Genomic DNA, 24131 nt, shown 5'->3' with positions numbered 1-24131 from the left:
TTATTGCCTAGCCATTAATTAATATGTAGCACTTGCAGCACTGTTGAAACATTATTTAATTTACATGGTTAAGTGAGGATTAATTATCCCCATTTTACGCTTGGGAAGAGGCAGACTCAGGTTAACTTCCCAATCACAAAAGGATTAGAATTGCTCTTGTCTCACAGCCTCTTGCTTCTTCCATTAAACTGTTCTCCTTTTCTAGCTAAAGGATGCATAGAAACTCATATGCTTGCATTGCTAGAGGAGACCAGGGGTTTTTTTACCTTTTCAAAAGACTTTGGTCTGTCAATATATGTCTGCAAAAGCTGTTGTTAATAGACTGGATGCAACTACATGCAAACTTCTGCCTCCTTGCACCTTGTCAGTAAGGGAGAAAATTTTTTCCTTTCTCTCTCTTGAGAATCTCAAGTGATAACCTCATGTAGTCTGTGTTTTGTCTGACAGTGGCTTAAAACTATAAAGTACAGGGAAAGATTTGTTCTTTCCTGGAGTGAATTCAGGGTCTGTGTATTGTGCTTCTGTCCCACACAGATCAAATGAGTGAGATTAGAATTGTGCCTTTGTTTGACAGTGTACAGCACAGGTGCATTCTGCTCTTCCAGATCTGGACTTAGACATGAATGTACCAAACACACACAAGCAAGAAGCCTTTGCTGCATCCCAGTGGGATGCACAGCAGTGGTCCAGACCTTCTGAACAGTTGTAGCAATGGAAATTACCTGCTGAGCTGATTTAATGGGGCCTGGAAAAAAATAATGGGTAGGTTACTGATGAGAACTAGAGGTGTGAGCCAAGATATGTGCATAGCCTTTGCTTAAAGTGTCTTATACTTTTTGGCAAAAGTAAATCCACCTCTTTTCAAGTCTCAGTGATGTCAGTAGGGTTGCTGCTTTGCTGCTTGTTGTGGCTTTTCAATAGCATCCTTCCTTTCCTTGCCTGTGTTGTCAAAATGTTTTTCATTCTTAGTGTTGAATATGCTGGCAGTCTTCTTTTGGAGAGCCCAGCTATTCTTTCTTTGCAAGTACACTTTTTCACACACCTGTGGGCCATTCAGTTGTGATCTTCTGAAGGATATCCTATTTTGTCATAAACACCTCTGTCTGCCAGCCATGATGCAAGGCTGCCATGATACTGTTTTGAACTGACATTTCAAACTTCAACTTCAAAAGCTTTCTTTATTAAACAGTTTCAAACTGTTAGGGCATGAAAACAAGTCAGTCTATTGCCCATCAGTTTTGCTGTGGTAATTACCGTGTATACTTGAGTTGTGGCAGTGGTTAAACATGTTGGCTTTGAATTCATGGTAATTCTTAGAGTAACACATTTGCTTTAAAGTTATGAAAGACTTTTTGCATGTAGGTGACTTGCTCAACTCATGCATATGAACTTGTTAAACCAGAGTAGGTTGAACTTTTTATCTATATTTACCAAAATTTCCTCCAAGGATTTTTTTCTTCTTTGCTGTTGACTAACCACTCTTCTGGCTGCCTCAGATAACTATTAATCCATTTCTATCACCCTCTATCATCCTTGCTTTTCAGGCTAGGAAGAAATTCAAGGAATCTTAGAAAATTGTGATATTCTGCTTGATTTTCTTGATGCCACTCAGTGCAGTGGGAGTTACTAATAAATTTTTAGTGATGATTCCTTGTGTGGTGTGTCAGCGTTCCTGAAGGATGAAGAAACATGTAACCGGCACCTTTTTCTTTTCAGTCCCTGACATTGCATCCGTATTGCACACAAGAGGGAGTAATGGGAATGAGTTGCGTTTTAGGTGGCATCTTATCCCTTGGGATAATTGTACACAGTGTGGTTCCTAGCAGCCAGCTATTTCTTCATTTCTCTATGTTCCCCTGCATGGCTGTGAAGGAATATTACTTCTCTTCTGCGCATTCACACTAGATTTGGATAGATCCAGCTAATTTTGTCCCATTCTCCTTGAAGCTCTTGAAGTCTGGCAGAGAGACACTGTTGCCCTCTTCATGATGGCAGGGCTGGTCCAAACATCTTCCGAAAAACGTGCCATCTCCTGGTCTATGAGGACAGTAAAAAAAACCAAAAAAAACACCCCAAACAAAACTTTCTAATCTAGCTGCTTTGTGAAGGCAGTATGTTTAGCATAAATATGTGAACATTTAATGTATATCGCAGTAAAAACCCACAGAGCTTCTACCTAATCACTTGTTATTTAAACACCCCTAGTTATATAACATACTACCCCTAGATAATAACATACTCCTTTCAAAGATAAGGATGGTGCAATTATTGCAAAATGCTTCTGGTCGTCTGCCACTGATTATTTTGCGCCTCTTCAGTGTAAATAAGACTTTGTGTTTCACTCTCAGCTGTTAGAGTGTTCATCGATCCTTACCCACCTGTGCAGTGCCGCTGTCTCTGTGCACAGCCTCTGCAGAACGGGCCGCAGGTGGCTTTTTCCCTGGAAATGCAGTGACACGGGAATGCATACAGACCTTGGCCACGAGGTGGCGGCAAGGAAATAGAAATTGCCACCCGAGACCTGGAATCGGGCCCTTGTAGCAGCGCCCGGAGATGGGGAAGGAATGGCACCCATCCTCTGTGCTGCCAGCTTGGCTTTTGAGCAGAGCACTCGCTCAGGTGCAGCGCCTGTTTCTGACACCCATGTGTACAACAAATCACAAGTTCCTTTGCCGGCAGAATGAAAATACATGACCCTCCTATAAATAAAATATATTATGGGAGCTGCTTTGGTGGGTCTGAGGGGTGAGGCTGTGTCTGGCACCAGTCACTCCTTTAGGCTCAGCACAAGATCTGCTCGACAAAACCATGCATGGCAAGGTTCAGTGCTGCAGGTTTATAGACCTGTGCTGGTTAGTCTGAGGTAGGTGCTTCCCCACAGGCAGCTGAGCACACTTGAGCCTGTTATATTCCCGATGACTTTCCAGCTCTCTGAGCTGCTGGCACTAGTGTTGGGCGAGGCAGGTGTTGTGTATTTGAGAAATGGCCATCCTGACTTTGTTTTCAGCTCTGTGCACATGCTCTCAGATGTACAGTGATGTTAATTATTCTGGGCAAGGTGCACATGTATTTTCTTTTGCTAGTCTCCTGCAGAATTTAGTACTAAGTCCTTTCACGTCCTATTTGTAGTCCTGCCAAGAGACCCAATTTGTGTCCCTTGGGGAAAGACTGCGTGCTCAGAGACTGGCGTATACCTTGGACTCTGGGATCTGCTCCTTACACATGTCTGGCCTACTTCTGCTCCATACACATCTTTGGTATTAACCAGTTGTCAGTGGGAAGAAGAATGAAGTCTTGGACTGGCAGTGTAGCCCTGGAACTGCACCTTTTGTGCCTTCCTGTTTTGTGTATACCAGGGCTGCCTTGCTTGCAGTGACAGGGAGTAGCTGCCATAATTTCCTTTTCCTTCTGAATGTGTACTAATGCTGCTGCTCCTCTTGTCTTTTCTGGGCATTGCTGCATGCAGGGTTTGGAAGCTCTTGTAAGACAGGTTGTGTAGCATGGTTCAACAGTTCTCTAGGAGCTGAAACCTTCTAGAATTCAAGGTTTTCTGCCTTTTAAAGCATACTGAGTATGCTAACTAACAGAAACTTTGGCTCACAATTATAGCTGTTCCTTTGTTTTGTTAGTATGTTAGAGCACTTTGAGGTCAGTGCATTGCTTCAGGCCTAGAGATGGAAAAAAATGCACTAATCAATAGCAAGCCACCAACTTCCAGCTGGAAGTTAACTCTGTTTTATGCAAAGCAGTGCATTCCCTGACTTTGGTATAGGGCATAGTTTATGATAGGAAGAAGCAGATCACGAGACTGAAATTATGTAGACTTTTTTTGTAATAAAGAAGGGAGTCCTGTTTGTATAAACTGCCCCTCTTTTTACAACAGCAGCCTTTCTTTAGTTATACCCATTATGGGTCTGGGCAGTCTGAGGTGTGTGATGAACAGAGTTAACACTGCTGCTTATTGCTGTGTTTCAGTAACTTCAGGCATGTGAAGAAGCAAGAATGCTGCACAGCATGGCCAGTCTAATTCATGTAGAAAAGTACAGGATCTCTTCCATGTGTTTTAGAAACCAAATGTGTTCATTGCTGGTCTGTCCATGTGCACATTAACATCTGAAGGGAGACGACCCATTTACTCCGTCGGAGTTTTGGGATGTTTGTTTTCACGTGTGTAGCAGCTGTGGCTGGGCAGAATGAATATTGATTTAGTTCAGGCAGCATGAACCCTGTTGCATGAAGTATGTGATGCCTCTGAAGTGTCAGCAGCCACAAGCTGTTTTCAGGTATCTCTGTTTTGTGTTAGGGGTCCACAAGTTCTGAATAAGCTGCTGGTGTCTTTGAAAGCAGGCTGTGAATGTCAGTTTTGCACTGCTCTTTGCTGTTTTAATGTTTATCCAGTAAACAGAGCTGGAACAAAAATTACACAAATTACTGGAACCTTGCTAAAATGACTTTGACTTTTAACCCAGAAATGCATGTACAATGAAATGCTGGGAATACTTTGGACAACTAGACGATATTTTTGGATATACTGAAAACAAACCAACTTGTGTCTAATTACTGGGATTATGATGGGCTGTGATTTGAACTTGTGATGGAGCCAGGGATGCAAACAGGAGCATGCTTGACAGAATGCCAAGAAGACAGTACTTTATGAAAAGGGAAACAGCCATGGCCTTCCACCAGCGCATTTCTGGCTTCCTTTGCTTGTTTGTTGAATGGCACTTGTGAAGACAACTTCTGTTACCACAGTAGCTATTTTAAATTCCTTTCACTCGTGGAGGCCTCTGAGTAGTGTTCCTCATTGATTGTTAACAGTTTCTGAGCTGTCCAGCAGATGTGTCTGATTGTGGCAGTGTCTTTAAGGAAACAACAGACCTGTTTTCTGAGAAGGTGAGTTGGGGTGTGAGCTGATGTCTGCAGGGAAACCCTCAGAGTTGTGCTGAATTCCACAGGGAAGGTTGGTGATGGGGTGACCAATGCAAGTGTCATTCCCCCTGCCCTGACCTTAGGCTTCTGTGTTCCTATGGTGTGTTATCACTCAACCTGTTTGCTGTAGAACTGTTTGGGCTGAGTTTTCTGAGCAATGCTACAAAGTGCTCCCTCCCTTCTAGTGCTTCATACAACCTTGAAAATACAGCTGCTGCTTCAGAAGAAGAGTGTGTGACAGGACTTGTCTGTTGAGAAGCAGCTGGATTAAGAATGGATGCTGGAAATACTGTGGTTGGTTAAAAGAAAAAAAAGTCACATCTCACCATGCTACCAGTGATGCTGAAACACATGCTGGTATGGACCATGAACTGTTCATAATTGGAATGTGTTGTCTCCAAGCCCATTGCAGACCATACAGAGCTTCAGAGCTGATCAGTGCTGTGGATCCTGCACTGTGCAGTAGGTGCTGCATGGACTACCCTGAGTGATGTCATTGCCTATGTGGAAGTGCTGGGTTTAGACACCTCGTTGTGGCAAAACAGTAAAATACAGCACGTGTCAGTAAAGTATGACTAAAGCATGTAGTTAATGCCAGCAACTGGTTATTGTATAAATACAGCCAGATCTGGCTATGTAAGGGAACACTTAAAGTGAAGTTCCAATTAAACTGCGGGACTTGTCTGCACCAGGAGGCTGATAAAGGTGTGAGGTTCAGTACATGCTGCAGAGCTTAGAGCCTTGCAATACATGTAAAAGTGAATTATAGCAATACCTGCAAGCCAGTGTGTAGGGTGTGATGCAGAGATGACTCTGAATGTGGTTACTTAGCAGGTGACTGTTAAAGAATTAATAAATACGTGACCAGGTGAGCCTTAGAAATCTCATTTTCCTTCCCTCTTGGGACACAGCTAGCTCCATTGACTTGGTGCTGTTCTGACCTTTCCAAGATTGGAGTCTTTCCTCATAGCAGTTCCTTGCCAGGCTGCTGCCTGTGCCTGGCCTCTTTGACAGACATCTCTTCCAGCCTACACTGCCTTTTATCTCAGCTGTTGTTAGCCACAACACTTAGCTGCAAAGTGCAGGAATCTTTTTTTGACTGTAGCTGTGCGGGGTTTCTGCCTCCCGTCAGAAGACGCGGTAGGGCTGCCACAGTTCTTGCAGCATGCAGGGTAGACAGGGCAGACTGATTAGGTTACAGTGCCGCTGCTGTCCGCAAGTGAGAAATTTGAAGTCTCTGGCTGCAGAATTCAATGCCTTAGGCACTGTAGGTGAATTGAGGCAAATTACTGGAATAGAAAAATTGCATAGATAGGTTTAAGGGCATGATGCTGCATGATAATCAGTGCTCTGATTCTCTCCCAAACAGTTCTTGCATATACAGCTTCTCTCTTTTCACATCCTCCTTTTCTCTTTTCCTGTCCTCTTTTCCTCTTAACTCTTCCAGTATCTTAAAATAGCCTCCTTAGCTTCAGAGCTGTCTAGGACTAGTATGGGTTTGATCTCTTCAAGGCCTGCTGCTAGCTCTTCTGTTTTAGAGATTCTTGTGAGTGCTCGGGGAAAAATACCATTTCCCATAGGAGTATATAAAAATACATATGAGTTGCATTTAATACATAAATAGGAGTAATATTAGACTGTCAGGATTTATGAATCTCATAATTGGGTTTTTTTAATCTGCCTTTCTCTTTTTTTTCCCCGGCAGTAAACTGTTCTTACTTGAAGGGGTAGGTGTCTGTGTGCCTGGATTCCCTCTGCTCTGAAGCAAGGGATGTTTGTGGATGCTGATTTTAATTTGAACTTGTCCTTTTAGTCAAGAAGTGCAGAGAAGTTGGAAATTTCCTCTCTCTCATGGTGGTGGCCTGGATAACATCTATCCTTGCCCTGGCTGTCAGTGTTCTTCCCCTGTTCCATTGGTGCTTGTGTTGGATGACTTGCTGCTGCTGTCACCATTTTCTTCCTTCAACTGTGCTAGAATGTCACTGCTTGTTCTTCTGTCTTGAAACACTTAGAGTGTAGTTCTATGGAAGAACATTCAAGAATATTTGTCATATTAAGTCTTATTTGGGTGAAATACTGCACAGTTAAGACTACAAGTATTAGCAGATAGATGGGAAGTTAAGACTTTCCTCCCTGAAATGCTGGATGCTGTGACCATTAATTTTATTTTTACCAGGTACATGAAAAGCTACCACCACCTTGTGGATTTAACATGAGAGTTTATCTAGAAGCAGATGTTTGTTGGTTAATATTTCTAACAAGTTACAACATCTTCAGTGTTACTGACTCCTTCTTTACTGGTCACTCAAACACATTTCACCCACACCATCTTCTGTGTAAGCTTAACTTTGGCAAATGTGCCAACATTTTTTTTTTCCCTGGAGAAATATTTACCTAGACATTTACATGACAGGTGTGTAGCCATAGGTTTTCTACAGGATGTAGAACTGGCAACTTCCTAGGAAATATAGATCTCTAAGGGTCTCAGGCTACCTGCAGTGAAGATGATGTGAGTAACATATGGACATAATAGTTACCAGCACACTGGAAAGTTGGAAGAAGAATTTGTAGGCATTCACTCACTGTCACAAATTTGTGCTTTAGTGTGAAAGGTTTAACTTCTAAGTGGCTTTTCTTCTTGGTTGATAGAGTGCAGTACTGTCCTGAATCTTCAGAAAAGCAAGAAAGAATGGTTCTGATAAATGTGTTGTGTCTTAATAAATCTCAAAACCTTAAGAAAAAATAAAAAGAGGAAAAAAGATCACTTCAAGCTGTTTTATCATAATGTGCTTAACCTTTGTCTTATTATTTAATATTTACAGGTTTTTTTCAGCAGCAGAATTTGATCAGCACCTCAAAGTAACTTGCTGTTAATATAATGTAAAGCATACTAGAGCTGATGAGGTAGTGGTCTTATTTCACAATTCCAAGCCCCACCTGCTGCTCAAATCTATAGCTTTTTCCTTGATGCTGCAGTATCTGTCTACCCCAGCACCTGCCACATTTCACTTAAGTAATTGTTTGAGAATTAAAAGTTACCCTCCCTCCTGTGAAAGTTGGTGGAGACTCGTTCCAAAATCAGCAGCTTTTCCCCTTCCTGAAATAAATTTTGGGGTTATAAAACAGTGTCCAAAGTCATCACAAACCCGTGCTGGATTATGAGTCGCATTGTCACTTACGGTGTGCTTGAGCTTTTGTTTGGCTAATATGGACAAAGGAGTCTGCTTCACATGATGTAAGAAGTGTTTGCCCTAAGAAGAACAGAGGTCCTCTTGAACCAATTAGGCAAAAATAACAGCTGGGCTACCCACTAATAAGGAAGGTGCTGCTAAACCTCTTTTCATTGTGAGAAGAAATAAATCTTTTAAGGCTTACTCCCTTGCATTTTTATAGAGAGCAATTCTTTGAAAAATTCAGCAATCCAGCTGGGTGATATGTGCAGGAAGACTGTGAAGAAGATAAAGAAACTTTTAAAAATAAAAAATGGTATTATAGCTGTTAGATTTGGCAATTATAAATGTTTCATTGAAGATTTCAGTATTTAGAGAAAGTTTTACTGTTTAAATTGTTAAGAACGTGGAGTTTGGGGCTGGCACAACAGGCAGTCTCGTACAAGTTCCTTGTAGCTTGTTCTGCAGGAGGATATTCCTTCCTGGAGCAAATCTCTTCTGATATCTTCTTTAAAGGAAGGCAGCCCACATATATTTTTAGTAAGTCTGAGAGAAAAGCAGGAAGGGGAGGTCACAGAGGATTGGGACAAGTAATATTAACTTTATGGCCTTACTTTTTCTGTGAAAATATTCCTGTCCTGGCCACCCACCTACTCAAGTAGGGAGTGCGCCTGTGTTGCCCTGACAGATTAACTCTTGCTGAGGAAAACCTCTTAACACCTTAAGGGGGATGATTTGGAACTGGTCAGGCACAAAGAAAGGAAGGCATATCTAGAATTCCTGGGTGGGTACTACATATAATGATTTAATGATTTTTGGGGTTTTTTTGTATATGTTAGTAGCAAGTGGCAACTAGAAATATCTTTATCATCCAGAGAGAAACAGATCTTCCCCATGACTTCATCCTGGATCCTTGGAAGAGAATAGTTACACACCAGAGCAACTTTGACAGCACTTCTGTGTGTCTGAGATGTGTTCTCCTTGTAGTATCCCAGATTATATGAGGAAAAAGGACAGATTTTTGGCCACAGTCTTTACTGACCCAACTTTTTTTTGTCTAAGTTTATTGAATATGGCCCCCTTTCAATAGCTTTTTGCTGTTACTACCTAAGCATTGGTAATTTTACTATATGATAGAATTACAGAAGATTTGATGTGTGAATGAGCAGTTAACTGAGCTGAACACTTGAGCATTGAGTTAGCTGATCTCTTCAAGGTGTGTCCTCTTCTGAGGTACTGTGAAGTGTGAGTGAAGATTCTGAGAAGAAGACAAACATAAATATTGCTAGTTTTCCAGATGCCACTGCTGTACATTATGGAAGTGCTCCTTGTTTGTGTTTTTTGTTCAAATCAGTGCACTGTGGGCAGACAATCACACAAGTCACAGAAGAACTCAGTGGCACAATTATTCCAATATTTGTGGTTTTCCTCTGTCAAACCCTCAAAATCATTTCAGTGTTGTTAGGAATATCTATGTTTGTAAATATATTGTAGCTGAGCTGTCTTTAGAAATATAAATTAAAGAACAAATTTTAAATCATTGGCTGCTGTCCTAATATTCTGGCTTGCTGTTACTTTGGTCAGTGGGTGGCCTGGTCAGCCTTTCCAAAGCCAATTTTCATTTTAGGATATTTTTACTTCTTTGAAATAGGCAAAGCCTTTGGAAAATGAGGGAGCAGCCTGCTTGTGTGTGTGGATGAAGGCTTATATGTGCAACAAAGTAGCTGTAGAGTTTTTATATTCTGTTTGCAGTAATAGTAAACAGAGCATCTAAAATAACCACTTGCACATTGCAACAAACACATCATCATTTGCTTAAAAAGAGTTATAATTATAGTTGACGAAGCATGGACACCATAAAAAATGCATTAGTTTGGCTTGACACATTAATTACCTGTTTTTGCAGATGTTTTTATATATTGTTGTGTGAACAGTTTACAAAATAATTACAGGAAAGTCATATGGAAAATAAACTAAGTGGGTGGTTTCTCGCCTTAATATTTTCATTCATGTGAATCTGTGTGAGGCACAGCTGCTCTGTAGCAAAAGCAGAGAGAGAGAGAAATGGGGAATCTTGAGGGGTTTTTATTCTAAGGTCCCTATGATCAGCCTTGCTGCACTTTTATATCTTGCTTTAGCAGTGTAGTTTTTAAAAGTGTAAAATGACATTGCTGATTTAATCCCAGTGATCAGGAGGGGGGAGAAGCTTTGATCCTGATCAGATGAAACATAAATCTTCTAGTATCTAGGAAAATAAATGAAAAATCAATATTATTTTAAGCAGGATGAGCTTTTATGAGCAGTTGTAAAGATTCATCAAAGGCTTTGACACAGTTTAAACATTTCCTGTTTGCTGGCATTTTAAGAAAAATGCCTTTCAAGTTTAAATTGTAATTAGAGAGATACCTCTTTAGATTACTGTGAGCTAACCACAGAGTGGAAATAGGAGCTCAATATGCTCACACAATATTTAAATCAAAAGTTCTTAACTAGGAATAAATGATTATTCCTAATTTATTATAAAATTAAATTGATTCTTTTGAAAATACATTTTGCTTAACCAAAACCAATATTTCATGGCAGAATGTAACACTGCATTTAAAAAAACCCACGGAGTCTGAATCACAGCTTTGACATCTGTCAGATATAAGGATTTGTTCTAGTACTGTGTTTTAGTGATTTATTTGGTTTTAAGTGAACAGTTCTATGACCTCGAATTTGGCACAAATGCTAAAGATTATTTTTAGCTTAATGGGGTCTTTATTGTTACTGTCTGTATTTGAGGCTTTTTAAGTAGCATTTACATGTTTATTAAATTTATATCCTGTATTTATTTACAGATTTTTGTGAGATATTGGCTGTTTAAATGGGAATTTGTATTGCAATGTAGCTTTTACATTTTCTTGGTTAAACTAATGCAAAAAAATAAAAAGCCAAAATCCTATTTTCATGAACCTAATTCTCAGTCATCCACTTGTTAAAGTATTCAGACACTGAACTGTTAATGATCTTATCCACAAATACAATGTGGGAACTTGTTGAATAAATGTTATTTTTTGAATTCACACCCTTTTTTATAGCTGAAGATTTTAATGAGAGGAACAGCTTGCAAAGGTTATTTAACAAATTATTCGGGAAGGAAAAGTAGAAGGAAAACTGGAATTAATGTCTTGTGAAAGTAGGGAGAACAAAGACAGCTCTGAGGGGACATCCTAGCTGGTTTGCCTTAATTACTGTAAAATTACTGAAGCATTGGAAAAAAGCAAGAAACATCCAAACTAAATACACATAACTAACAATTAAGCAGTAAGCTTGACTTTTATGGTAGCCTTAGACACTGACCTAGCAGTTTTCTAGCAGCTTGAAGGAAATGCTGGCTTCAGAGTTTATTGTTGCTGTGCAGATGTCTTGCTTTCCCCGAGCAGCTGCCACTTGGTGTGTCTGAGAGAACGTGGGTGCTCACCAGTGCAGCAGCATGAAGAAGTTTGGTGGTGCTTTCACACTACCTGCAGAGATGAAAGCCAGAGTTAGTCCTGTTTTAGGATATTGCTACACAGGCTTATTGAAAAAAAATACTGTGTATCTACTCTCTTTTGATAATGCCAACTTCAACTTCAAAGGGTTGAGTGATGCTATTTTTTTGTTTTTATCCTAGGTGGGAATAAGACTGGCAGTCTTAGGAAGGGAATTTTTAACCAAGATTTCCCTAGGTCTTTAGAGTGAGAGAAATTACTGAGATATTGATAAATATCCATAATATTGTATGCAGAAAGTGCACTGAAGTTCTGTCTGTCTCAAATGAAGTGTAGACAAAGGATTTTACAGAGCAATCTTGTGTCTATATCCAAGGAGGGAACAATCACTTTTTCCTCCTGCTGCGAGGTGGATAGTAAAATTTACAAGAGCTCACTTATCCCAGAACTTGGAGTAGATCCAAAGTCTCTTCTGCTTACTCTTGATGGAGTCTGGGTGTGATGGTTCTGTGTGTTTGGGCAGTCTCTAGTTGTGATATGAAAGGAATGGGAGTCTCTATTTTAAAACAATCCACCTTGACCCCTACCTTTAATTCTGTCCTTGAAAATCTCACAATGTCTTACACATTGCCACAATTGCCCCTGAAAACCTCCTGCAGTAATTTCTGAATGCAGGCATTCACACAGTAAGTTCTCTATCAGAAGTTCCATAATAAGCTTGCCCTTTTTTATGAGACTCATTCTTGATAACCCACAATAATCCTTTTTTTTTTCTTATCAGTTACAAAGTTTCTGGTTGAACTCCTTCAAGGTTACACTCGGTTCCTTTCATGGCCCGGTGATCAGTGTCTTACGAGCTCCAGTCTTTGTTAATATCTGTTATCTGCCGTTGGTTGGGGTTTGTGTATCTGTGTGTTTAATTTATTGCCTCTCCTGTTCCTTGCCTTGTCTTTCATGTGGAGTAGCTGTTGGGCAGATATCCTTGCAGTTCCTTGCCCTGTTGAGCATCGGTTTGAGAGGTGCTGCTTGCACCTGGCAGTGCAGAGCCTGTCACAGTCAAGGCTTTGTTTCTGCAAGTCTTGGATGGCCTCAGTTAGGGCTGGGAGAGACTGTCAGGGCCACATCAGGTCTTTGCTGACCTTCAGTCTTCTTCTGGGACAGTTGTCTCTGTCTTTTTTCAGCATAATGATCTCATTTCTCTGTTGTAACAGTTGAGTCTCGAAGTCTCTTGTCTTTGTTGGGTGGTTGAGGTTGGTTGGGTGTTGCCATCACAGGTTGAGTCTGTTACAGCAATACATCGCTCAGGATGTGAATGCCTAAGCCAAACTGAAAGCTTCAGAGTGAATTCAGTGTTTGTGTGGTGCCATGTGGTTCTCACCAAGAGTTTGGCTAGATCAGAACTAATACAGTGGTTGTGTGGCCATCTGGAAAGTGAAGTAGTTGATGCAAGTGCTTATTGCTTTCTTCTCATGTTACCCCAAGACAAGAGGCAAGGAATGTCTAGCACAGAAAAACTGAGAGCAGGAGTTCTTAGTGCCTCTCCTCAGTTGCCTTCTTGCTTTCAATAGCATTTCTGGACTTCATGTATAATTAGGAGGGTCCATACTGGATACCTGATGTCGCAATATGACATGAAATGAATGACACTCACATGCTGGGATGTCTAAGGCAAAAAAGCACGTTTATTTTTGGACTTTGATATTTATAGAATTCTAAAAGTAACTATGGATTTGAGGATGAAATTGCTACTTCTCCAACCACACTGGTCAAACTAACAGTCTACTAATTCTCTCCTCTTCTAGAAAGTAATGCAGAATAATGATTATTTTGATGAAAAGTGTGTGAGAAACTCTATTACAAAAATGTAAACATCAGAAGATTTAGAAGAACTTTAGAAGAACAGGGCAACAACCTGAGGGAAAAATAAGTTCATTGTTTTGTTGTAATCATCTTATTTTGTCTTTCCTAATTGATTTTGCTTTTTGGAATGCAGGGTTTGGATCAGTGGTTTGTTTCAGTTCTTATCTATATTACCATAGGAACATATACCAAATAACAGAAATATTAGGAAAGGCTTTTTATTTACCGTAGTCTATAGCAAGGCCTAATTTGTTATTTGTGCAGAACTCTGAGATCACAGTACTGGATTTTTAGAAGATGCATATCTTTAGGTTTGATTATGAATAACCTAAAGGAAATCAAAAAGGTAGAATCAAAGCAGTCATGTGCTTTGATTGCTTAGTACCTCTCTCTTTATAGAAAACATCACTTTCTTTTTCTCCATTGAGGTGAATCAAGTCCAACTCGTCGAGAAGCGGTGAAAAGGAAGACTGCAGAATACCTTATGCGTGCTGAAAAAATTTCCAGTCTCTACCATAAAACCTCTGAAGATGCATCTGTTTCTATGGTAGGCTTTAATTAATTTTTTTCTGAATTCATTTTTTTCAGAATTTGTTATAATTAAGTAGCAAAGCATATTCTAGCTTAAGGTTCAAAAGCTGTCTAGAATTTCTCTTTTGGGAGGCTGGAGGAGTATTTTGATGTTGTGTTTCTGTTAAGTTGCCATTCTTTCTGATTCTTCATAATTTTACGGGGAGTGCTTGGTTTAACACAGGACTGCTTTTCATGTGCTTTCCTACTGCTCATGGTTGATGATGTAGACATTTTTCATCATGCTGAAGAATCTAAAGGTAAAGGAAAAAACCACTCTAGAGTGTAACATTTCATTTGACTTTTCCATGAGAATGCTGGTTGGTCCTGTAGGGAGGGAGAAACCTGTTGGTTTCTTTAGCCTGGCACATAGTGATGTATCACAAGTGAGTCAAGCACAGAGTAGAGGGGATCAAATTAATTTTCCACAGAACAAGTCCTTAACAGAGCAAAGGTTCTTCCTGATCCTTTGAAATGTCTCTCTTGGATATGCTTGTGGGATCAGTTCCTTTTTGATTTTTGAGAAGTTTCTGTGCTAATTTCTTGAGCAGAACACCTTTATCTGTGCTTGTACAAAAGACAAACAAAGCTTGTTCTAAGACACCCTCCATAAATATCTAACTTGTCCTTCCTTAAACAGTTCCTTTAGGATTTATCTGTTTCTACTTTAGACTTTTACTGCAGTCGTGTTAAACTGTGTTATTGTCAATGACTGCCCTATTGCAGTAAGTATAAAAGCTGCAAACTTCCTGACTCTCTAATATCAAGGGATAACAAAAGGGATAGAAGATACTGCTTCTTACTTTGCACAGATCTAAAAATGCTTTAAGGAGACAACTGCTGCAAAAATTGGAAGCTTTCTAAAAGCTGTCTATCTAATAAGTAAATTTAAAAAGCAAAGATAGTGATTTTTTAAGGTAGATTATTTCATGTTGAGAGCCCACAAGTACAATTTTGAGGATGTTCCAAATGGGATATATTTTGTGAGGCATGGAGTCTTGCTGTTGCTATGAACTGTACTTTGAACAATTTAATATTTTGGACAGATACGAACTCCTACTAGGTATTCTTTCTTTGGGTCAAACACCCCTGAAAATGGGGAAGAAGCTATATTGAACGGAATCCTCAGTGTGTTTGGAAACTGAAGAACAAGAGAAAAAAATCCATGAACAACCTATTTTTGCCTTTTTATAAGTTTAAAAACTAACTGTGGTTGAGAAGGAGGAAGAAATAGGTTGCATTTTTCTGTGTGAGCTTAAGAGGTAAAGTATTTCCTCTTTTATGCTGTACTGAATAAGACACATGCCTTCTTTGCAGATCCAAAGAAAAGCAGATTTAATTGGGATAAGACAAGAAAAAAAAAGCAGACAGAATAAAAAACCATTCTCCTCCTGTGTTGAGACTCAAAATTGACAATCATGGCAAATCTTGTTTTGTACAAAGTGTTGCACCTGGCTGATTCTCCTGTTTACAAAAAAGGCCATGCAGCCATGATTTAGCCTTGTTTTTTCCCTAAGTTTGTACATGTATTTTAATGTCCTTTATTTGCTGCTCTTCATAATGCATGAATTTTACTTTTATCTTAGAATTTTGGAATTTGCTGAAATCGAGGGCAGAAGGTCTTTATGGGTCATGATAGTTGTGGTGAGAAACAGCTTGTCTCTTGTTCATAGCTGAAAGTTACCTGGAAGAAGAACTTAACTCTCAAAATTATGTGAGGGTAGTGGTAGGGACCACAAAGAATTGGCACGCTCTGTGCTTTTGCTTAATGTCTTAAGGAAAATGAGGAATGTGGCTGTTCCCATGTGTTGGCCGCTGAGCAGGCCTGAATTGTTGCACTTTAGTTACTGCTTATTATTTTTACTTCCCACGATAGTTTATATTGGAGTTTTCATGAATTGTACCACTCCATATGGACAGTGATAAGTGCATTTGGGAGATACCAGTGGCAACTTGCTGATACTTTGTGTCCTTCTCCTAAAGATAGTAAGTGCATGATGGGCAGGGTTGGTGCAGTACCTGGGCCCCTGTTAGGAGTGGCAGAGTGCAGTTTTGCTATGGAAAGCATGGTTCACTGCAGGAAATGTCATGGGCATTTGTACCTTGGAGGATGAGGTCTGGCTAGTGAGTGGGCATGGGCATTTAAGGCAAAGTGCTCTTGTTCATGACCTGGTGTCACAGGGCAGAACTGCTTTGTCACCCCTGTCTGCTGGAGGTGGCTTTGTGTTTCCTGTGGTGCCCTAAACACATGGAATTTTACCTCCTTCTCCGCCACCAGGCCTGAGACCTGTCCAGCAAGGGAAGGGGCAAGCTCAGAAGTGCAGGTTCAGTTATTGTCCTGCACTTCTCAGCCTGTCAGATCTCCCAAAGGCCAGGGATGCCAGCTGTGTGCTGAGCCATGTGCTGAGCCACCTGCAGCAGTCTCAAAAGACTGTGCCCACTAATTATGCCCTTTGCCATCTGAACCCCAGGTAAAGATAAAGCACAGAGCCTGGCTTTTCTCTGGGAGCCCAGGCAAGGAGGAAGTGAGCCATTGTTTTGTGGCTGGAAATGCCAGGCCCTCGCCTCTTCCAAAACCAGATTTCCCTAAAGAGGCAAAAGTCTGGTTATTGAGAGCTGAGAAGCAAAATTATCTTTGATGTCATGGAAACCAAATGAAGAACAACTACTTTGTTACTTTTCAGCAGTGCAGCTCTCAAGGATAGCATCCTTAGCAACCACCCTGCTGCTTGCAAGTTCAAGTGGTCGAGAGAGGAGCACAAGAAGATGGTATTTGGAGAATCCTTGGCATTGTTTAAAGAAAGGTTTTGGGTAGAGGGCTTAAAAGAAACTTAGGGAACTGACTCAGCGGTGCCCTTGAGCTGGGAACTCATCTGAGTGCCTTGTAAACACTGAGAAAAGCCTTGCTGTGACCCATAAGAGCAGGAGATGTGGAGACAGCTTCTGGAGCTTTTAAACAGGCACGTGAACCTTCTGGAAAAACAACCTGCAGCAAATGCTGTCCTCTTCTTCTTCCTTTGGTGCAGCACAGCAGCCTCAAGGGCTGTCTCTTGGACAAGTGCTGCAGAGCACTGTGTGAGAGCAGCACTGGGTCATTTTGCAGATTCTCAAGCTGCATTTTCTCCTCTGCCCCTTTATTAGTAGTGTTTCTGGGGAGCCATCTCCAAGCCTGAGTGGGAGCTGCAGCAAGAGCCTCTAAATCCCACTGGCCTGACCATCAGAAAGCTGGAGTCTTGCATAGCTGTCAGCTGCAAAGCCCAGCACAGCTGCTTGTACACGCTGTGGGGCAGTTTTAACTTTGGTAGTTTTTATAAAGCATATTTTTATTCCCTCTTTGAAATTAGTTCTGATTCTACGTACGCTAACTTCGCATATTCAGAGTTGTTTCTTTTTGCACCATTATGAAAGCTGTTGTCTTTCACAATGTCAATTATTTTTGATTTTTCAAAGCAATTTAGTAACAAGAGATACATGCAAGCCTTAACAGAAGAAGGAGTCTTTGTGGTTTCCATAAGATATCTTTCTAAAATTCTCATTAAATGTGCATGAAAATTACATGAAGTGTAAAGAAAATGCACTGCTGTAGTTCTGTGAGATATAAATTTAACATAAGAAATTCAGTCTCAGCTTCCAGGATCACATCCAAGGTGTGCCCCAGCTTCAGGAAAAGTGTATTCCCCAGCTGGTGCTCACTGAGGGCCTCCTGAAGCACACTGTAGTTCTGTCTGGTTCAGATGCAGAAATCCAACCTGGTTTTCTGCTGGTGCAGAGAGAGGAAGAGGCCAGGATGTTTGCCATACCAGGAGAGCTGGAAGCACTGACACAGCCATGAGGCAGATTCCAGTGTATCTGCATCAAAACAAGGCATCTCCTTGCTGCAAGTGAAGATCTGGCTATGCTACAGGTAGACAGATATTGAAATATCAGACTCAGACCTCTGGATGGCAAAGGGAGATTGCATTTTGATGTGCAGGTCTGCACTGGTGTACATGAAAGTTCTCTTTTCTTATCCTGAGGATCTGTGGTGACTGATGTCGAAGGTGGCAGCATGAGCAGCTAAATTAGCAGAGCTTTCTGGGTGAAAGAATGAAGAGGGGAAAGTAAAGATCAAATATTTAATCAGAGGGAAATCCAGGGAAAATAGCAGTTGTGTTGGGAAAGCTTTGAGACACCAGTGCAAGGGGCATCACTGCTTGAGCACGTGGATTGCTTTGAGCAGCTAAGGAAGGACCAGGACTCCACCATTCCTCATGTTTCACTGCATCCCAGGAGGAAAAGGGTGCAAGGAACCCCACCACAGATGCTGTGGTGTCCCCAGCCTGGGATGTACATGGTGTGGGTTTTGGGGTTTCCCTGTGTGAGGCCAGGAGCTGAATCCTTATGAGTCCCTTCCAACTGAGGATATTCCATGATTTCCCATCAGATAGTGTTTGTGTCACTGGGCTAGGGATAGTACTCTTGCCTTAAGTGAGGTTAACATGGAATGCCCTTTCTCTTACTTGGCTGGTGGAGTTCTGTGCCTCCCTCTGCCCTTCTCCCTGCTGGCAGTGATGCCAGAGCTGAGGCAAGGGCTCTGCCCGTGTTCCTTGTGTAGCTTACAGAGCCAGAGCTTCCCAAAGGCAAGCAGGGGCCACAGGCTGCTGGGTCCTTGCAGGAGCATCACAATCAGCATCAGCCTTTTCCTCTTGGAATCTGCACATGCTGTAAAAGGTGATGGTGGGAGAGGATCTGGTGATGCCTGTCCTAACTCTGGATAAATCCAGCTGTGCTGCTCAGAGTGTAGTCTGGAAATAGAGAGGGCATGACCACAACAGAGAAGACCCAGGGATACCTGAGCAGCATGCTGAGCATTTGGACAGGCTGCTGAAGGCCTTCTGCAGTCAGAGGTAGCCTGACAGTTTGTCCTGAATATTTGTCTCATTTCTAAAGGCAAATGAAGCTTTTTATTTTTTTTGTTATCCTCCTTCCTATATTTTTTGTTCCTCTGTTTTTTGATGAGAGTGAGGGGTTTTAGTTATTTTTCTTCTTGCTGCCTAGATGCTGAGCTTGGATTTTTACTCTATTCAGAGGAGCAGGCTGTTTCATAGAGTGCTTAATTGCTGTAGTTTTGGGAATTGTTCTGGGAATTTAGAGTTTGCTTCCAGCCTGCTTCACAACAGAATGTGATGCCTTCCCATCATTGGGCTCTTCTATTAGACTTCTGAAACAGTGAAACCAAAGTACTGTAAAGAGCAAAACTGATAAAAATGGAGAGCCTGCTGGGAGCTGTGGATGTGATTGTAAATCCCTTTAAGGTAAGAAGTGACTGTAGAGCACACTTATAAAAATCAGTGTGTATACATACTATTATCAACTGTGTCACCACTGGTCACATTTAGAGAAGGACCTAAAATATATATACTGGGGCTTTTTGGCTCTTTGGACAGGATGGGTGCAGAAATCTGATTGTATAGCATTATTAGACAACTATTAACTTCTGCAGAGATGTATGAACTTAATTCATGGTTGAAATGTTATTCATAAGAGAAAATATTAAAAGTGTGATTATTGAGGAATGGTTATAAAATGTAAAAGCAAGCAGATAGAAGTGAAAATCTTTTATAGTATTCTAGGGGATTAGGAAATGTTCTCTTCCTTTAAATGTCTTCCTTAGAATGCTTTTGAAATCTTGTCATGAATAAACTGTGTTAGCACAACTCTTTGTTTCAAAGGAAGTTTTCCATTATTGCAGAAAAATTGCCTACTCTCAAAATACTTTCAACAGCTCACTGAAATGTGGAACTGAAATTAGGTTTGGAGAAAAAAGTTCATGTACAGTTTTTTTTTATTCTTCTTTCTGTTAAAGCCTTTAGTTTTAGATTGTAAAATCTGGGCTATTTTCTCTTAACTGGTATTGGTGTTCCTGCTTGGCAGGGTTTGCGTGACAAAACAATTACCAGATTCATACAAAAAAAAGGAAGATAACTAAGAAACTCCCAAACACTGAGCCCAGAAAAGCACACTTTTCTCCAAGCTTTTTGAACTGTATCTATGGTCCTTTCTTTTAGATTTTGTGGACAATTATTACTTAAATAAATACTGATTTTTAGGAAGGAATTTGGAAGGAAAGAGTGTTGATGAGTGAATGGGGAAGGCTTTGAGGAGTTGCTTTGGCCTTGGAGGGTAGCACAGTAAGGATGCCTGAGGGGGGAAAAATAGTGTGGCAGGAAATTGCCAGGATCTTGGAGTTTCTCATCACAAGGGAAAAATTTTTGATTTTTCCTGATACTTAAGCATTTAATCCACAGTGTATTTGCTTACCAACCATTTTCCCTTGTGACAAAGCAGTTAAATATTGCCTCAGAATTCTGACCTCCTTCTTCCTTTGCACCTTTGTGAGATAGAAATCTACTTGGGGAGGCCAGGTTATGCTTCAAAGGAGTTTGGCATTCAGCAGCTCTGCAAATGAAGTTACCTTATTTTTGAGGAAGAGATGCAGGTCTGTGGTTCTACTAGAAGCTACATGTTGACTTTTTGGAGGAAGATCTAATAAATTCTCTCAGTTGGCAACTAGAAACTGCTGAAAATATTTGTTCACATGCCAGAGGTATATGGGATGCTTAAAATGTTGATCTTTGTCCCAAAAGACTTGCAGTTGAAATGTTGTTTCCCCCTCTGGCATGCAAGCTTTGAATTTGCTCTGAGAAACTACAAAACATAGTATGGACAAATATCTATGTATATTAGCATATTAACTACTTGAATAGTTAGCACCTGCCAATTTTCTTGCTGTGGTGTTAATTTCTAGATTAATGATACATAGCTAGTTACTTTTTTCTAAGGCAGCTTTAGGAATCATTTCTGTTGTGCACCTTATTATTAAAGAGATTTTATACAGCTCACCAGAGAGCAAGAGAACCCCATTTATAATTCTATATTTTATGTTCTTCAGGCTTAAAAAGCCTCTAATTTGCTTTCTCCTCCTCAGTGATCTCTGAATTATTTTGTACCCAGAATACCTGTAAGGCTTTGATTGATTATTATTATGTGGTAAGAACTAAGTAATCAATTTCTGGGTTCCATTAAGCATAGAAAATATAAAAATTCATTGCTTTTTTCTTTTTTAAATTTTTGTTTTCAGTGTTATCTTGACTTTTATTTACTTGCAAGTTGTTTTTTTTTTTTCCCCACTAAGGACAAACAGAAAACTTCTCCTTTCATCTTCAGTCTCTCTGATTTATGATAAATTTAGTTTCCTTCGGCCTGGCATTTGCTTCAGCAGGCAGTCTTCCTTCAAGTACCACCCTGATTGATGTATAATCTTTGATATCTTCCATTAGCCTCCAGGATCACTAAGTTCAAGGCCCTCTTGGAACCTAAGGAGCCCTGCCGAGGAACTGAAGACCTTCAGAGTCCTTGGGGTGATTGACAAGGTAATTCTTCAGTGTCTCTTCAAGAATTCAGTCATAAATCGACTGCATGCTGACATTTTGTCTTTGAAGCTGCGGATCTTAAGGATATGAAACAAAAGGGGAAAATGACTCAAATGCATCTGCACTTTAAAATAACAAAAGTAGAAGAAAAAAAGACTTTTATCTAAGCAATTCATGTAAGGTCATGCAAAATGTATTTGAGCTAAAGGATGAGGTACATGTTTGGTAGCATTCAATAGGATGGGGCCTGTTTTTCAAAAATGAAATCATGGTTGCTGTTCTGGGGTAAGGACAAGTTGATGTGTTTTCAGTTGAGCAGTCTGGTGGATACTGAAAATATAGAAATAGAGAAGGGTAGAAATTCTTACTTTTGAACTCTTACTTGAAATGGGAGCTGGGGACACACACGACTGTTCTCCTTCCCCGAGAATTCAGAATTGAAATCCCTTGCCAAGACAGAGATGCAGCAATGAAGCCAAGCTTATTTTGGAGTCATGCAAATAATGTCTTCCAGAATCCCAGGATAATACCCGTCTGTAAACAGTAAAGGACCATACGGATTTTTTTGCAAGCCTAATTAAGAGACCAGAAGAATTGTTGGGTTGTTTTGATAATGCTGATTAGTTACCACCTTACCAAATACTTTTAAGATGATGCATTATTCAGCAGTGTGACAGTGGCTAATGCAGACTGTAACGGCTCGTTTCCTTTTTGCTGTGCCAAATCCCTTGTGCCTTTTGATAGTTCCTCATGTAGTCCCTAGTTTGTGCATGAGCTACTGATGCATGGTCAATTTATGCATTTGTAACGTGCATCAAAAACCTGTGGCTCATCCCTTGAGGTCTGTATTTCTTGGTTGCTTTTTCTTGTTGGACTGAACCTAGCTACTGGAACTACTTTTTGTTTTTCTTTGCCTGTTCCATTGTAATTGTGTGCATAAGTTGATAACTTCTCCTTAGGGGGCTGTATACATAGGTATTATGGTTGTTTTTATAGCACACAAGGTTTTCTAAGCTCTGACTTCATATTCATTTTATCTTTTTTCCTCAGTTGTAAGTACCGAATTTAGCCTGTATTCCACTCTCTACACATATCAGAGAGACATGTTGGAAAGACCACCTATCTGTAGCACCTGGTAGTAGGTGCTAACTAAGTTAGTAGCCACTAAATGGATGCAGTGTGCATGGATTTTGTGAATTATTCTGACAGAGTGAGCCTGCATAAATGCTGGAAATGGATCAAGAAAGATTTTCTCAATATCTCCATTCTTGTGTAGTGCTAATGAACAGCTACTGGAAAAGATGCTTGACCAGAGTGAAGCTTTTGCAGTCCTTGGTGGTACCAGGTCTCCTTAGCTCTCTGAGCAGTTTCAGTAAGCATCCCAGGAGCTGAACATGTCCAGACCTTTGAAGGAGAACTGGGGAGAATCAGGGTTCTCATGATGACAAAAACACAGGCCTGTGTATACAGCTGGAATGGTCCAGTGTAAGCAGTATCATAGGGCTCAGAGTTCGTGTTTAATTACTGTGTAGAAAAGGGAGCCAGATTCTTTCAGGTGTCTTTGTACTCTGCTTTCCTTCTTCCAGATTCTCACGTCACAATCTTAGCCTTATTCTGAGTATGCTGCTTTTTAGCATATATTTTTAGGGGTCTGTAAAATTGGGAGGCAAAATGAAAACCTGCTCTAAGCCCAGAGAATATTTTATTTAGTTTTATGATGCATACACAAAATGCATGTGAATATGAAACAAAAGTGTGCAGATGTATCTGTGGGCTGGAGATGATGTCCCTGCATTTGGTTTAAAGCACCATCTCCCTTCCTTCCTCACCATCACTGTCATTTCCCTCCTTCTCTGCTTCCGTATGCCCTAAAGCTCTCATCATGGAGAAATCCAATCAATGTGTAAGTATCCTTGCTGCAGCCAAGTAGGTGACATAGAGTGCTTGTTCCTGACAATTGGTTTTGGTTTTCAGGGCCAGCCTTGAAGATGCCATGCTTTTGGGCACATGGCTGTAACACAGCACCACGCAGAGTTTTGCTTGAAAATAATCTTCCATTCTAACCCTAAGGTAGCTGCTTTGGTTTCAGCAGAAAATAGGTGTGGGTAGTAATGGGCCACTGGCATTGTAACTGCTGGCTTGACTAACCCTGTGCAAGACTGGCTTAAACGCACCAATTTAAAATGGTGTTGGTTGGTTTGCAGACTCGTTCTCCCACTGCTGAAGCCCAGAGTGGTGTCTGCCTGCTGCAGTGCTGCCTCGAGAAAACCAGCTGTTAACCTTCCCTCATTCAAATGCTGAAAGGTTCAGTGCTTTCCCTTAGAGTTATGTCACTCTTTGTTCTTCTTTTGAAGCCTCTTCAAGTGTTTTGAATTGGCTTCATTTTCATGGACAAAATGCTTGTTGCTACCTGAAACTCTGGGTTTTTCAAACTGCTTTAGACTAGGCAGAATGATTAGATATTTAATTTTAGCCTAGTTTATTCCCAATATGCAATCTTTCTTTCCCTGTCTGCCCTCTCACCTTCCTTGTCACCTCAATAATTTTTGTTGCTTTGGCCCTTTTCTGCTAAATGTGAGAGTTAGAGATCTTGGCATTATTAAGCTCCTTAAATTATTGTGAGAATTCAGGGAAGTATGCCCATATGTGCCTTGCCTCCCTTTCGTGCAAAGGCTGTAGTATAAATCTAACTATTTTAGTAGACCAAAGTGGACTTA

At 40.5% G+C, this 24131-nt stretch overlaps 1 protein-coding gene across 2 annotated transcripts in view; it reads left to right on the top strand.

Annotated features, from left to right (window-relative positions):
* RPS6KC1 (ribosomal protein S6 kinase C1) overlaps window positions 1–24131 on the top strand; it is an 85356-nt gene that overhangs the window by 23731 nt on the left and 37494 nt on the right. For both annotated transcript variants that reach the window (XM_005483019.4, XM_074537104.1), the window contains 2 exons: window positions 13861–13979; window positions 21322–21414. In XM_005483019.4, the coding sequence (XP_005483076.1) occupies window positions 13861–13979; window positions 21322–21414 (212 nt within the window). The remainder of the gene's footprint in view (window positions 1–13860; window positions 13980–21321; window positions 21415–24131) is intronic.

Source organism: Zonotrichia albicollis, chromosome 3, assembly GCF_047830755.1.
Source record: "Zonotrichia albicollis isolate bZonAlb1 chromosome 3, bZonAlb1.hap1, whole genome shotgun sequence".
In the NCBI taxonomy this organism is placed as follows: Eukaryota; Metazoa; Chordata; class Aves; order Passeriformes; family Passerellidae; genus Zonotrichia; species Zonotrichia albicollis.
This window is presented reverse-complemented; position numbering and strand designations above follow the sequence as displayed.